Here is a 17,042-nt window from a genome sequence, read left to right on the forward strand (position 1 = left end):
GGGAGTAGATGTTGGAGCCTTTTCCAAGCTAGCTGCAGTGTACACTCACTGAAGATGGAGAAGTGAGTTTCAAAGATGAGCAGGTATAAAAGTGATTAACATCCTACTGGAGATGTGAATGAGAACACAGAACAGAGAAAAGATATGAGACGATGTCCTCAGGGAGAGTGCAAGAGAACATTGAACAAGCACTTTCTACTTTTCTATTGAGAAACTCTTGACAATTTAGAATATCTTCATATGCTTTTCCACTCCAAAATTCCTTGCTGATGCCTTTGTCACACGTGCTTATCTGGCACCATAATATTCTCCTGTCACCATCATGAATTTCTGTACACAGGTGTTCCTTGCAAAATTGTCTAACATTGTCATATAATACAATTTGTATGAATGCAAAAACTGACAGAACTCCATGCCAATGCAAAATTATTTTAAATTAGTACATAATTTGTTTTAAATTGATTTCAAAAGTCTTTAATATCATTTGAAATATTGTTTTACAAGTACTTCTCTATTTACAACTTCCTGTCTAATTATTTGGACTAACATTGTATTGTTTGTAGAGGATAGAATTGCAGTTTTCCCTATTTATTGAGTAGAACATTATCAATAATTCAAATGAACTATAGATGCAGGTGCAAGCAGCAGTTTTAAGAGTATATCCACTCAGTGGCCTCTATATTAGGTATACTTGTACACCAGCTTATTAATGCAGATATCTAATCACTCAATCATGTAGCAGCAACTCAGTGCAAAAAAGCATACAGACGTGGTCAAGTTGTTGTTCAGAGCAAACACAAGAATGGGAAAGAAATGTGATCTAAGTGACATTGACCATGGACTGAATGTTGGTGCCATATGGGGTGGTCCGAGTATCCCAGAAACTGCCGATCTCCTGGGGTTGTCACACATAACAATCTCTAGAATTTACAGAGAATGTTGTAAAAGACAAAAAAAAAATCCAGTGAGTGGCAGTTCTGTGGGCAAAAATGTCTTGTTAATTAGAAAGATCAGAGGAGAACGGCTGGTTTAAATTGACAGGAAGGCAACAGTAACTCAAATAACCACCTGTTACAACAGCGATGTGCAGAAGAGCATCTCTGAATGCATAAAATGTTGAACCCTGAAGTGGAGGGGCTACAGCGTCGCGAGACCACAAACATACACTCAATGGCCACAGGAGGGTACCTAAGAAAGTGGTCACTGAATGTAAATTCTGGTTCATTTCTCAAGGAGCAAAGGAATTTGAGCACTGGAGAGTCTACATAATTAAAAAAAACTATCTATTTTGGCTTTGGAGTATAAAGGTTTGGTGTACTTGTTTTTTTTTCTGTGACCTATCTAATTTTCTTTTCACTAGGCTTCAGCAATTATCAATGAGAGTGCCAAAAACATGGTTATATTACAAGTAGGTGTTACTGATCAAGACACTCCCAATACACCAGCCTGGAGGGCAAAGTTTAAAATAATAGAAGGGAATGAAAATGAAAATTATAAAATGGAAACAGATCCAGAAACAAATGAGGGTCTACTGAGTCTGATAAAGGTATGATATGGTAACTCTGCTTTAATTTTGCTTGAAGGAAAAGTGGGTAAAGAGAAATATGTTATCTTCATTTGTATTGTTTCCAATATAAATATTTATAATTTTCAATTTTATATTGCAGCTGGAATGCAAAATTTTCCTTCATTCTTTAATATTAGTCGTATGCAATTTTTGTTATTATTGAATTAAGTTAATGTTTCTGCCTTTTAGATTTGGTGATCAAGTGATCAATATCAAAACTCTGGGGTGAGATTTCTATATCTATGGATTTAATTTTTAGTTCAGGTAACTAAGTCTAAAACTGTATCTATGTACTTGTACTTACTATCATCTAGTCAGGGAAAGAAAACATCACAACTTGGTTTCCTTTTCTGTTCCAATTATTCCATTTGTAATACTTCAATTCTTTATGGCTAATTTGATCATTCAAAAATGCACAATCAAATTTAGCCTGCTTCCAAAGACTAACAAACAACATTAGCCACAGTGATGATCTTATTTTGAACATATCTGAATCTGAAATGATGAGTTGGATTTCAAATAAACTTCAGCTGTTAGAAATTAATGTATTAATGCTGAAAAATGTCTATTGACTTTAATAGTTGATGTGCAAATAAATATTATTATATTCCAGGACCCAATTACTAAAGCTTTGTAGATGTTGAATGACAAGACACATTGTTGATCAATCATTAAGAAAGCATTTGGAAAGGCTTCCAGTATTTTTAAATAGTGTCACGTGTAGTTACTAAAATGTCATCATCACAACCTCTGGATTAAAATTAATGTTCCTTTCTACTTTTTTAATGTGTTCTGTTGGGTTTCTTTGTTTTGTGACTGCCTGTAAGGAGATGAATCTCAAGGTTGTATATAGTATATGTACATTGATATTAAACGTACTTTGAACTTTAAAATTTGAACGTGATTCTTCCTTGCTTCACATTTCTGTCAATTCAGAAGTCACATTTATTTCTACAATCTTGAGGCCTTTAATTATTTTGTGATCACCGAAGTAAAGATTGGAATTCTTTCAGAAATCAGTATTATTCAACCACAAGTAAGCGTTATCCAAAACAAAAACAAAGACAACTCAGCGTGCCTGAACCTTTATTCAGAGCTTTGACAATACACAAAGAACAGTACATAATTGACTGTTGTTGTAGAATGCAGAATTCCCTCCAGGTTACGACAAGGTCTGTAACCTGAACTACTCACAAATCAGAAATGTAGCTGCATAAACCCAGAATAGGAGATGCCTGCAGCCCTAGAGCAGCCTGCAAATCCATTCCACTGGAGTCCCAGATGTTGTTCAAAAATGCAGATTGTGCACACATTGGGTGTTCATAAACTGAGTTGGCCACAGAAGGAAAAACTCCGGAAGATATTTAATTCAAAGTGTTTGTGTTTCTTACTATTGCAGTCTCTGGATTATGAGCTTGGTCCTAAAAGGAATCTTAAAATCACTGTGGAGAATGAAGAGCCACTTTTCACATGTCTGGATACAAAGCCTATGGAACCAGAAGTGTTATCTGCAGTTATTACTGTGAAGGATGTGAATGACCACCCAGTGTTTGATCCTCCAGTGTTAGTTGTTAATGAGCATGAAGGCGAAAAACCTGGAAGAGTTCTGGGAAAATTCAATGCTTATGATACTGACAAATTTTATAAACATTCCATCAAGTAAGATACTGAAATCTACAGAATAATAATGTGAAACATTGAAACATGCAGTTTTTTTTGCTACAGTATTCCAGATTATTGTTACATTTCTTTGATTATGAAAAGTGAAGTTTTAATTAAGCCTTTGGCATGGTGAGCCAATGCCATAGGATCAGCTGGATAATGTGTAAATATGGTTTTGCTACTACATAATGAGTGAATTTAAGTAATTTAAATATAAAAGCAGCACGTGAAATGAAATACCACATAACCAATGGATTATAAGATAAAGATCTTTTGTTTGTCAACATTTTGTTGAGAATGCTGGCAGAACAATAGAAAATGACATGGCCCAGTATACAAGTCAAGAGGCAGTCAAAAATATCAAATAAATTATCTTACTCACTAACATCACCATACGTGCCAGTATCTAGCTACAGAAAGTTCATAAGTGACCGAATCCATTGAAATTATAAACTCAAGAGATCCTGCAGATACTGGAAATCTTGAGCAGCATGCACAAAATGCTGGAGGAACTCAACAAGTCAGGCTGCATCGATGGATGGTCCTCCATCAGCAGTTTCTCTTTTTAGCTTCTCTCACTTTCCATTGGCATGTGTATGAGACTCACCTATGTGTGCCTTTTTGTCAGCCATGTGGAACAATCCATGTTCCAAGCCTACACTGATAACATTCCTCAAGTCTTTCTGCGCTACATTGATAAGTGTATTGGTGCTGCTTCCTACAAACATGCTGAGCTTGTCATTTTCATCAAATTTGCATCCAACTTCCACGCTGCTATTTTGGTCAATCTCTGACACTTCTCCCCCTTTTCTCAATCTCTCTGTGACAGGCTATCTAGTGATATCTTTTATAAACCTACCGACTCTCATAGCTATCTTGACTTCCCACCCTGTCACTTATAAAAATGCTACTCATTTTTTTTTCATTTCCTCTGTCTACATCTGTTCTCAGGGTGAGGCTTTCCACTCTAGAACATCTGAGGTGTCCTCCTTGCTTAAAGAACAAGGTTTTCCTTCTATTACCATAGACGCTGCCCTCCCCTCTATCTACCTCATTTCCTGCACCCATCCTCCTTTTGCCATAACAGAGAAAGGGTTATCCTTGTCCTTACCTATCACACCATAAGCCTCTGTATCCAGTACTTAATTCTCCATTACTTTCACTATCTACAGTGGGATCTAACCACTAATCACATCTTTCTCTCTTCCCCCCCCCACGCCCCCCCGCATCCCACTCCCAGGTTCAGCTTTCCATATGAGTCAGTATGACTTCCTTGTCCACTCATCCTTCCCCACTCATGTGCCTCCTGGCACTTATCTCTGTAAGTGGCACAGGTGCTACATCTTCCCCTATACCCCCCACCCTGCTACTACCATTCAGGACTCAAATCAGTCCTTCCAGGTGAGATGACAATTCACCTGCAAGACAGCTGGGATCACCTACAGCATCTGGGCTCCTGTTGTAGCCTTCTCTACTTCGGCGAGACTTGATATAAATTGGGGTCTGGTTCATTGAGTGCTGTCTGCCACAAAAGCAGAGATTCCCCGATGGGCACCTATTTAAATTTGATTTCCTATTTCCATTCTGACGTGTTGGTCCATTGCCTCTACTGCCAGGATGAGGCCACATTCTGGTTGGAGGAGCAACAACTCATGTTTTGTCTGGGTAACTTCCAAACTGACAGCATGAACGTCGATTTCTACCCCCACCCCTTCTCTGATTTTCCATACCCCATAATAGCTCACCTCTTTCCCCTTCTCTTCTCCTCAGATGCTCATCACCTCCCTCTGATGCTCCTCCTTCTTCCCTTTCATCTATGCTTCACTATTGCCTCCTATCAGATTATTGTTTCTTCTGCCCTTCACCTCTTCCACCTATCACCTTCCATCTTCTTGCTTTTCCCCCTCCCCATTTTCTTGTTTTGGCTTCTGCCCCCTCCTTTCCAATCTTGATGAAGGGTCTTGGCCCAAAATGTTGATTGTGTCATTCCCCTCCACAGGTGCGTCCTGAAACCAACATTTTGTGTTGCTGAATGTATTGAAAGGCAAAATACTTTTCAAAATCACACAAATGATAATTAGTTATTTTCAGAGTGGAATATGATAGTGATCACTTTGGAAATTTAACCAGGCCATGGGCTTCCAAATCAATTGTCATTTGCGTACTTTGCCTGGGAAATTATGTCTCATCCTGTCCAGATCTGAAGTTGGAAACTTCCAGAAGTAGTGGTCCCTCCATAGTTAGTTAGGCATCCGTTAGTCTCATGGGACTATGGACTTGTGCCTTGGAAGTTTTCCAGGGTGCAGGCCTGGGCAAGGTTGTATGGAAGACCAGCAGTTGCCCATGCTGGAAGTCTCCCCTCTCCACGCCACCGATGTTGTCCAAGGGAAGGGCATTGGGACCCATACAGCTTGGTAGCAGTGTTGTCGCAGAGCAGTGTGTGGTTAAGTGCCTTGTTCAAGGACACATACGCTGCCTCAGCCAAGGCTCGAACTAGCGGCCTTCAAGTCACTACATGAAAGCCTTAACCACTTGGCCACGCGCCGTAGTAATGGAAGTTGATCAGATGTGCCTGAAGAGGACCTCTAGGCACTGGGAAAGTTGACTCATGCAAACTTTCTTAATTTAATTAGTTGTCAGTTCTCCTCTGGCTCAGCATATCCCCCATATAGTGTTTGGATTTCCAACAATGACTGCCTAATCCTGAAGGTTTCTATTCCTCAAATGTTGACATCCATGCTCCCATAAGCTATTATAAAGTAAGAAGCGATTTCCTCAGATAATTGAATGCAGTTTAGGAGACTATATAAACCTTCTTAGTTTTAAACAATCTGAATTCCTGGCTAACCTAGTCTGTCTCTTTTTGTTGGAAAGATATTATAAAGGTGATGAACCAGCAGGATGGGTGACTGTAGATTCAGAAACTGGTGTTGTCACAACAGTAAAAGAATTGGACAGAGAATCCCCGTACGTGAATAACAGTGTTTACGTATTTACAGTGCATGCAATTGAATTTGGTAAGTATTTTCTGGACATTTATTTACAGCTCACTTGCTTGAATATGAACAAATAGAACATAGACATTAGCATCTGTTTATGCACATTTTTAATTAGACTATCAACACATGGCAGGCTCTCTCTCAGTTTCTCCATTCATATGTTTTGTTACAAACCATTTACTTCCGAGGGAAATTTATGTTACCATTTAATTTTAGTATTGATTGCATCTCTTCCTACTTTAGGTGAGAATCCCATGACAGGAACTGGCACAATGTCTATTATTCTATCAGACATTAATGATAATCAACCATATCTGGAAACTGAATATGAAGACATGTGTGATGATGGAGAAATGAAATTTATAACGGTTACAGCAAATGATAAGGACCTAGAGCCCTTCAGTAGTCCCTTTACATTTGAATTGTTGGACAATGAACAAAATATAAAGAAAAACTGGGAATTAGGTAAAACAACAGGTATGCATCAATAATGCGTTTTCTTTAAATGTAATAAATGAAAAAAATATTAAAACAAAAAACCTACAAATGCTCTACATCTTAGGTAAAAATATGTGAACTATCAAATTAATATTTCAATCTTCTAGTAATAATGTTTTGTTGATGAAATATTTACTATGGCATGCTATGAAAAGCAAAGACCATCTTGAGCTATTACACTCTGTCAATCTTTATTGGCTGTATAAAGATGGCATTTAATTGAAAAGTTAACTTTCAAGACTAAAGGAAGGTCCCTCAGAATGAATGCTGGCTATCAGGGGAAAAGATAGTGCAAATAATGAGAGGTTGATACTTGATTCTCTTGCCATTATTTGTCCTCTCAGAATATTCATTATATTTGATTTTTTTTACAACGACTGTGTTGTAATGATAGTGTGCAATGTTATTATCTGTAAGTACTCTAATGTTGTTCTTATTTGTTTTGTTAGATACCACTGTTCAGCTCAACAGAATAAGAAAAGTTCCCATTGGAAATTACAGCATACCTTTCAAAATCCGAGATAGGCAAGGAATTTCCAAGGAAAGTTCACTGAATTTACATGTTTGCCATTGCATTGATGGGAAAACATGTCCTGCTCCAATGCCTGCAACATCCTTCTTGGGCAGAGCTGCAATTGGTTTTCTCTTTGCTGGTTTATTATTCTTAATTTGTAAGTATACCCAAACTCAAAATATCCATATCAGCTATTTTTATATTCAGCTGAACATGTCGCATTATTTCATGGTCTGATGCTACTTTGAAGAAGTTATATATTTAAGGATAGATCAGTATGATTTTATAGAGACATATGGGACTGCAGATACTGGAATCTGGAACAAAAAAAAACACAGGAGGAGCTCAGCTGGTCAAGTAGCATCTGAGGGGGAAAAGGAATTGCCAACATTTTGGTTTTCCCCCTTACGTTGCTGAATCTGCTAAATTTCTCCAGCAGTTTGTTATTTGCTCTCGTAGAATTTAGTTTTACATTCAAAGCCACATATTGTTAAAATATTTGAATGCTTTCCATTATTAAAAGCAACTTTAACTAATTTTTCAAAAATTTGAGTAGAAAAATTGAAGAAGTGGAAAATACTCAGTGGATTATTGAGAGTTTGTTGAGAAAAAGCAGTTAATATTTTAGATCAAACAACTTCCATCGGAACCGGAAAAGTGAGAATACTAGCAACTGTTAACTTGTTGGAATTGGAGAAAGCAAAGTGAATGTCAGTGAAAGGTGAAAACCAAGTTTGTCCAGATAGCACAGGTAGTGTTGGTACTGTAGCTGAAGACATTTGCTGACAAAAGTACTGTGACTATTGAAGTGAGGTTTGCTCAATAAATTTTCAAGATAAAGAAGAGAAACAGAAGCCATTGAGGATTAGCAAAGCATAAGAGACAAATGGAGATTCCATCAGAAATAAGGGTACAGTATCTTCAAGGCTAAATATTTTCAGCATTTTCTGGTTTTGTTTTAGATTCCCAGCATCTTAAGTTGTTTGGTGAGGAAATTGGATTAGAATTATTTATATATAATTTGGTTGTAAAACTCAGTTATTGAATGTTTGTGAGACAAACAGTCAAATTTCCATAGACGTTGCACCATTGGATATTGGTATATTGATAGATACCCTGGTATATAATGGGGACACGAAGTGCCAAGCTTTTAATGTCAAGGAAGAAATCTGCATCCTGTTTTGCAAGGAAAAGAGTATTTGCCCCACTCAAGGTAAAACCATTGAGCTTTATGATGGCATCTCCCTTCAGAGGAACTTCTGCTTCAGTGGCTTCAAAGAAATTAGAACTAACGCTGGCCAACAGCTAATGCCATTTGTTCCTGATTTGCATATTGTGAGAAACTTTGTTGAATAAAACTATGATACAACCTGTTTATGCAATTAAACCTCCAGTGACTTCAACTAAAAACACACAGCAGGTCGGAAGAGAAATGGAATTAATGCTTCCAGTCATAGATCATCTGGCAGAAATACGAGAGTGAAAAACGAGCTGGTTTAATTTACAGTGAAGGTGGGGAAGAGTAGTCACTTCTGTTAGGGCAAGGCCTGATAATCATTGACGTTAATGGAGACATGGCAACTCTTTACCTAAATAAAAAATTGAAATAAGGAGCACTTATAGGTCACATCAATATACTTTCTGGCCACGGAAGTTCCTAAATAGCAGTCATTAATGCCAGAAATACAGCAAGCCATGTATTAACATGGAGGCCCTATAAACAACAAGGGTGAAATGATCAAGAAATTTGTGTTTGGCATGCTGCCTGATGGATAAATATTGTCCAGGACACTAGGGAAGACATAGTGCCGTGAACTTCCATCTGAGAGAGCAATAGGGGAGCAGGTTTAAAATCCTGTCTGCCAATGCAGCAATTCCTCAGTAATAATGAATAATAAAAAAAATGTGTGGATGGGAGTCAAGGTCTGGTGAGAGTTTGTGAAGATGGGTAGTGAGGGTTTAGTGTCTGGCCTGTTGAGCAAAGCAAAATATTTTCTGAGGTAAGCTTTGCTGGAAACTACAGTGGTTTTGTTAAAGGAGAGCTCAATTCACACTCAAATGAAATGCAGAAATTTCTGCCTAAGGGTTGACTTTCAACACTTCAGACATTTAAATTAATAGCTTTACCAGCAGGTTTTCATAATGCATTGAACTTACCTTGATTTATGCTGTCAAACAGAACAGGAAGTTTTACTGAACTTCATTCTTATGCAAAGTAAGGATCATAAATTTTGGATTTATGTTTCTATTTACCAGAAGCCTGAAGGAGTGTAAGTACTGCCTTAGATCTGATCAAAATATCATCTCTGAAAATGTTTTACATTACATATTTTAAGCACTTAAAAAGTTAGGTACATCAACAATTTAAAAAAAGTTCAATTCAGATCTGTTGTTCTTGAGGTAAGCTATATCTACCTAATAAACAGGGAAGTGTGTATACCAACAATGTACTGCAGGAAGTAAACAGTCAATTGACCAAAAGACTACAAGATATAGGAGCAGAATTAGGTCATTCGGCCCATCGAGTCTGTTGCACCATTCAATCATGGGCTGATCCAATTCTTCCAGTCATCTCCATTCCCCTGACTTCTCCCCATACCCTTTGATGCCTTGGCTAATCAAGAACCTATCTATCTCTGCCTTAAATGTACCCAATGACTTGGCCTCCACAGCCGTTTGTGGCGGCAAATTCCACAGATTTACCACCTTCTGACTGAAGTAATTTCTCTGCACCTCTGTTCTAAATGGAAATCATTCAATCCTGAAGTCATACCCTGGTGTCCCGGACTTCTCTACTAAGGGAAATAACTTTGCCATATCTAATCTGTTCAGGCCTTTTAACATTCAGAATGTTTCTATGAGATCCCCCCCCACCCCATTCTCCTGAACTCCAGGGAATACAGCTCAAGATCTGCCAGACGTTCCTCATACGGTAACCCTTTCATTCCTGGAATCATTCTTGTGAATCTTCTCTGAACCCTCTCCAATGTTAGTATACCCTTTCGAAAATAAGGAGCCCAAAACTGCACACAACTTACCAACTACTGATGTCAGACTAACAGGTCTATAGATTCCTTTCTGCTGCCTCCCACCCTTCCTGAATAGTGGAGTAACATTTGCAATTTTCCGGTCATCCGGTACAATGCCAGAATCTATCGGTTCTTGAAAGATCATTGTTAATGCCTCCACAATCTCTCCAACTACTTTCTTCAGAACCCAAGGGTGCATTCCATCAGGTCCTGGAGATTTATCCACCCTCAGACCATTAAGCTTCTTGAACACCTTCTCAGTCATAATTTTCATTGCACATACTTCACTTCCCTGACACTCTTGAATGTCCGGTATACTGCAGATGTCTTCCATTGAGAAGACTGATGAGTTAAGTGTTAAAAGTACACTTGGACTAAGATGTTAACTGTCCTGTGCTATCACCAGTGGGATCATCAGTTGATCTGCCACCTGTCTTCAGGAGTTTTGGCCCGCTCATGATAAAGACTCCCTCGAGGTGGTGGGCCAGCAGTGCTAAAGCACTACCTCCCATTTTGCCATCTCTGCGTCTCTCATTACAATATCTCCAGTGTCATTTTCTATTGGTCCTTGATCCACCCTAAACTCCCTTTTACCCTTTATATACTTAAAAAAAACTTTGAGTATCTTCTTTGATATTATTCACCAGTTTCCTTTCATAACTCATCTTTTCCTTCCTAATGACCTTCTTAGTTTCCTTCTGCAAATTTTTATTAGCTTCCCAATTCTCTATCTTTCCACCAGCTTTGGCTTCCTTGTATGCCCTCTCTTTTGCTTTTACTTTGACTCTGACTTCACTTGTCAGCCATGGTAGTGTCCTTCTTCCATTCGAAAATTTCTTCTTATTTGGAATATATCTGTCTTGCACTTCCCTCATTTTTCGCAGAAATTCCAGCCATTGCTGCTCTGCTGTCCTTCCTGCTAGTGTCTTTTTCCAGTCAACCTTGGCCAGTTCCCCTCTCATGCCATTGTAATTTCCTTTTATTCCACTGAAATACCGACACATTGGGATTTAGTTTCTCCTTCTCAAATTTCAAAGTGAACTCGATCATATTGTGATCACTGTTTCCTAAGCGTTCCTTAACCTTAAGCTCTCTTATCACCTCCAGATCATTACACCAACACCCAATCCAGCACAGCCGATCCCCTAGAAGGTTCAACAACAAACTGATCTGAAAATCCATCCCTTAGACATTTTACAAATTCTCTCTCTTGAGGTCGGGTACTAGCCTGGTTTTCCCAATCCACTTTCATATTAAAATTTCCAATGATTATCATGACATTGCCCTTCTGACATGCTTTTTCTATCTCCTGCTGTAATTTGTAATCCACATCCTGGCTGCTGTTTGGAGGCCTGTATACAACTGCCATTAGTGTCCTTTTAAAAATTGAATGTCCATTCACCATATTCAAAAAACACTGATTGTTTTAACATACTGTTTCTGTTACAATAAATTCCATTTGATTACAGAACAAAGTTCTTTGTTGTAGTTTACACCTTGTAATACTTGATTGTGCTGTTATCATGCTACTGTTATTCTATTGTTAAACATAGAACATAGAACGTTGACAGGTACAGCACAGGATCAGGCCATTTGGTCCACAATGTTGTGCTGAACCAGCTAAAAGCCAAATCAAAAGCACCCAAACACTAATCCCTCCTACCTATACTATGTCCATATCCCTCTGTCTTCCTTAAATACATGTGCCTATCCAAACGTCTCTTAAAAAGCCTCTAATGCATTTGCATCCATCACCACACCAGGCAGTGCACTCCAGGCATCCACCACTCTCTGAGTAAAAAAGTTTCCCCACCCATCCACCTTGAACCTGCCCCCTCTCATCTTCAATCTATTGTTTGCCTCTCATAATCTCATAAACCTCTATCAGATCTCCTCTCAGTCTCTGATGGGCCAGAGAGAACAGCACAAGTTTATCCAATCTCTTGCGATAGCACATCCCTCTGAACTAGGTAACATCCTGGTAAGCCTCTTCTGCACCCTCTCCAAAGCCGCAACATCGTTTCTGCTGTGGGGCAACTAGAACTGTGCACAATACTCCAGATGTGGCCCAACCAGAATTTTATATACTTGCAACATAACCTCCTGACTTTTGAACTTAATGCCTTGACTAATAAGAGCAAATATTCAACGAGCCTTCTGATCACCTTATCAATCTGTGTAGCCACTTTCAAGGAGCTATGAACTTTGATCCCAAGATCTTTCTGCTCAGCAACACTGTTAAGGATCTTGCTTGTCTCCTTGAGCTTGCCCTACCGAGATGCAACACTCACATTTATCTCGGTTAAACTCCATCTGCCATTTCTCAGCCCATCTGCAACTGATCTATATCGTGCTGTATCCTTTGCCAGTCTTCTACACTATCCAAAACTCCACCAATCTTGGTGTCATCTGCAAATTTACCAACCTACCCATCTACATTTTCATCCAGGTCATTTATATACATTACAAACAGCAGAGGGGTCAGCACAGATCCCTGTGGAACTCCAATAATTACACACCTCCAACTCAAATGCATCCAACCACTACCCTCTGTCTTTTATGCACACACCAGTTCTGAATCTAACCAGCCAATTAACTGTGGGTCCCATGCATTTTAATCTTCTGGATTAGCCTCTCATGAGGGACTTGGTTAAATGACTTACTAAAATCCATGTGGATAACAACCACTGCCCTATTCATCAATCTCTCTTGTCAACTTGGCAAAAAACTCAATCAAGTTGGTAAGGCATGACTTGCCACGCACAAAGCCATGCTGCCTCTCCCTAGTTAAGCTGTGAGTTTCCAAATACTTTTATATTCTAACTCTAAGAATTTTCTTCAGCAATTTCTCTACAACTGACATGAGACTCATCAGTCTATAGTTCCCAGGATTTTCTCTTGTTCTCTTCTTAGATAGAGGTACAACATAAGCCACTTGCCAGTTTTCTGGGACCTCGCCTATGGCTAGAGAGGACACAAAGATACAGGTCAAGGGTCCAGCAATCTCATCTCTTGCCTCCTTCAATACCCTGGGGCAAATCACATCAGGCCCTGGAGACTTGTCCACCTTAATCCTCATTAGAAAGTTCAACAATTCCTCCATGACCTCTAAAAGCCTTAATGTATTTATACACTCAGCACTGATCTCCTAGTCCTCCATATCCCTTTCCTTGGTAATACTAAATACTGATTAAGAACCTCACTCATGTTCTCTGTATCCAAGGAAATTTTACTCCCTTTATCTTTGAGTAGTCTCACACTCTCCCTAGTTATCCTTTTGCTTTTGATGTATGCATGGAATGCCCTGGGATTCACCTTAGTCCTACTTGCCAAAGATTTTTCAGAGCCTCTCCTGTCTTTCCTAATTCCCTTTAGTTCTTTTCTGGCTTGCTTATACTCCTCATGGGCTTTGTTTGATCCTGACTTCTGAAGCTTTACATGCTTTCCCCTGTTTTTCTTGACTAAATTCTTCATCTCTTCGGACATCCAAGGTTCTCTTATCTTTCCATCTCCATCCTTCCTTCTACTAGGAACACACTTTTTCTGTACTCTGTGCAATAGATCTTTAAAGTTGTAAGTTGGTTTAGTATTGCTATGTGTACTGAGATACTGGGGAAAAATTGTGTTACACGCCATCCATACAGACTATTTCATCACATCTGTACATAGAGGCAGTACAAAGGGATATCAATAACAGAATGCAAAATGAAGTGTTACAGTTACAATAAAAGTGCAGTGAAGATCGACAATAAGATGCAAGACCATGATGAGGAAGATTGTGAAGACAAGAGTAAATCTTATCATACTAGAGAAACATTCTTATAATGTGGGATAGAAGCTGTCCTTGAACCTGGTGGTGGATACTTCCATGTTTTTGTATCTTTTACCCAATGGGAGATGGAAAGAATAAAGAACTTCTGAATGAAGATTATAAAAAAAACCCTGCAGATGCTGGAAATCTAAAATAAGCTAAAATAATCAAAGATATATCAAATAAAGCAAGTCAGTCTGCATCTGAAGCAGAGAAACAAAGCAAATGCATCAGGTCAAAGATCAATGTTAGAAGTGGAAAGGAGAAACAAGTTTATTAAGTTTCAGGGAATGCAGAGGAGTCCGATGAAGGACTGATATGATAGGCAGTAAAACCTCAGGGATGCTCCAGCAGGCATTCTGTAAGGTGATTACTCAATTTGCATTTTGTTTCTTCATGCAGAGGAGAATACATTGTGAACACTACAGTAAATGCATTACACTAGATTGGAATATGTGTGAGGATTAAGACTATTAATGATTGGTGCCCAAATGAACATTAACTGATTAAACTATGCATTCTTTTCCTTTAAAATTTTGCAGTGGGATTATGCTTACTCCTGTTTTGCACATCTAAAAAGTTGTTTTTGAAACCTTACAATGAACCTGTGTGGACCTTGATTAAATACAATGATGAAGGAGTTCCTGTAGAGATTCAGGCGAGTAAATGAAATCTGTTTTAAACCTCTGTGCATTGCAATTTTATGACAACATTAGTTAATTTATTGTCCATTCTACTGAGTAAACATAAGTAATCAGTGAAAGTCATTAAGATGCATGTTTAATTTTTATATTACCTGTAGAGTCTATTAAAGTATGCGGCCAGAAAGAGGCTCTGCAGACCAAGGGTATCACTGTGTAGTAATCACATTTCCATTATTATCTAATTCTTTATATACTTGTTCTAGAACTCACTGCTCTTATATTCCATGCCTCACTGGAGAAGGTAAGTATCCTATTTGACGTCTTAACCATCTGTGCTCAAGATTCTTGGACATGTTCCCAAAATCTCTCTCTTCCTCAGTCATAATATTCTGTGTATACATGCTAGTCTTATCCATCTTTCCAAAACATATTTCTGAGGATTAAATTTCATCTGTGATTATTGTGCCAATTTTATCAACTGATTACAGGAAATGTTACCAGTCAGTTTGCTGATGACATCAAAGCTGTTGACAGTGTTTTGTTTTTGAAGACTACCCTGATGATCAACAACGTTAATAAATTTCATCAGCGAATGGACATTTCCTACATTGACACCTAGTCATAGAGTCATAGGGAAATACAGCACAGAAACAAGTCCTTCAGCCCATCTAGTCCATGTTGAAACCATTTGAACTGCCTACTCCCAACAACCTGCACTGGGTCCATAGCCTTTAATACTCCTGTTATCGAAGTGCCTATCCAAACTTCTCCTAAACATTGAAATCAAGTTCACACGGATCATTTGTGCTGGCAGCTCATTCCACACTCTACCAACCCTGTGAGTGAAGAAGTTTCCCCTCATGTTCCCCTTAAACTTCTCACCTTTTACCCTTAACCTGTGACCTCTGGTTATAATTCCACCCAACTTCAGTGGAAAAAGCCTTCTTACATTTACCTTATCTATATCCCTCATAATTTTGAATACCTCTATCAAATCTCCTCTCAATCTTCTATGTTATAAAGAATACAGTCCTAACCAGTTCCATCTTTCCATATAACTCATTATAGTTCATTAATTTATAATACAATTCGAAAATACAAGCCTTTGAGCATCATTTGAATGTGTTAAATAATCTCTATGTATAGCACATCTGTTCATGCAACATTCTGGTGGAACTATATCAGTTAAGATTCATTCACTGCTCTAATGACAATTACAAATTACCCTCGTTCACCATGTACTGAATTTATGAAATCATTTGAAAGACATAATTCCTTTTTCACTACAGAAGCCAGCAAGTATTCTTTCATCACAAGTAGTTTCCAATGAAGTCGGGCTGGGTGTTAAAAGGAATACAATCAATTATGGCAGTCAAAGAAATGTTGGAGTAAGTAATTGGCCTTTTAATTTCACTTAAAGGTGTGATGATAGCTATTTTAGATGCATTTAGTTTTAATTTAAAATATTACTTGACAATGTATATGTCTTTGCAGGAAGCAGTTAAGTTCAAGTGCATGAACTTTCTGTACCTTATTAAGATGAGTTCTTTTGCCAACAGCAAATAAAAACAAATATAAACAAAGGTTTTGATTTCCTTCAGCATTGTCATATTCAAATAAATAAAGTAAAGGCAGCAAGAAATATAAAATATATAAAATAGTAGCTCATTATTTGGTGGGGCTATCATAGTTCCTGATTGCTGTGCCTTGGTATTGATTACTTCTTCTCAGGTAATGATTAAAGATTAGCTTTATATGTCACATGTACATTGAAAAATAATAGTGAAATGTGTTGTTTTGTGTCAACAATCAACACAGTCCAAGGATTGCGCTGGGGACAGCCCGCAAGTGTCGCCATGCTTCTTGTGCTTGCACACAACTCATAATCCTAACTGCATGTCTTTGCAGGAAACACATTCGGTCACAGGGAGAATGCACAAACTCCATATAGATAATGGCTTATTTTTTTGCCAACTGTCAGTGACAAAAATCATTGCTTTTTGAACACATACACATGCAACTAATGCTACTTAAAAACTGATCACTCTAAACATGGTGTGATATCTAATAGTGTACTATCTAAAGTTCTTGCACCTGACAATAGTTAGAAATTGCTAGCAATAGTTTCCTGTCCCAATTAAGTGACATAGTATCCCAAATAAACAAAGGGACATCTGGTTATTTTCTCAATTTAGTTTTTGTCTTTAAGAATTGTACCAAATAATTTGCTATCTTGAATAACAGATAACCCAGTTAACTATAATCCACTGTAGTCGTGTCCTAGGTCCTCTGTCTACCATGCACTGTGAAAGTCCTAT

The 17,042-nt window shown here is 38.2% G+C and overlaps 1 protein-coding gene across 1 annotated transcript in view; it reads left to right on the forward strand.

Annotated features, from left to right (window-relative positions):
• LOC140210552 (cadherin-like protein 26) overlaps positions 1–17,042 on the forward strand; it is a 35,471-nt gene that overhangs the window by 7,152 nt on the left and 11,277 nt on the right. The window contains exons 5-10 of the mRNA XM_072279605.1: positions 1,361–1,546; positions 2,967–3,226; positions 6,104–6,246; positions 6,472–6,705; positions 14,988–15,025; positions 16,014–16,112. Of these exons, the coding sequence (XP_072135706.1) occupies positions 1,361–1,546; positions 2,967–3,226; positions 6,104–6,246; positions 6,472–6,705; positions 14,988–15,025; positions 16,014–16,112 (960 nt within the window). The remainder of the gene's footprint in view (positions 1–1,360; positions 1,547–2,966; positions 3,227–6,103; positions 6,247–6,471; positions 6,706–14,987; positions 15,026–16,013; positions 16,113–17,042) is intronic.

This window comes from Mobula birostris, chromosome 2, assembly GCF_030028105.1.
Source record: "Mobula birostris isolate sMobBir1 chromosome 2, sMobBir1.hap1, whole genome shotgun sequence".
NCBI classification, from domain to species: domain Eukaryota; kingdom Metazoa; phylum Chordata; class Chondrichthyes; order Myliobatiformes; family Myliobatidae; genus Mobula; species Mobula birostris.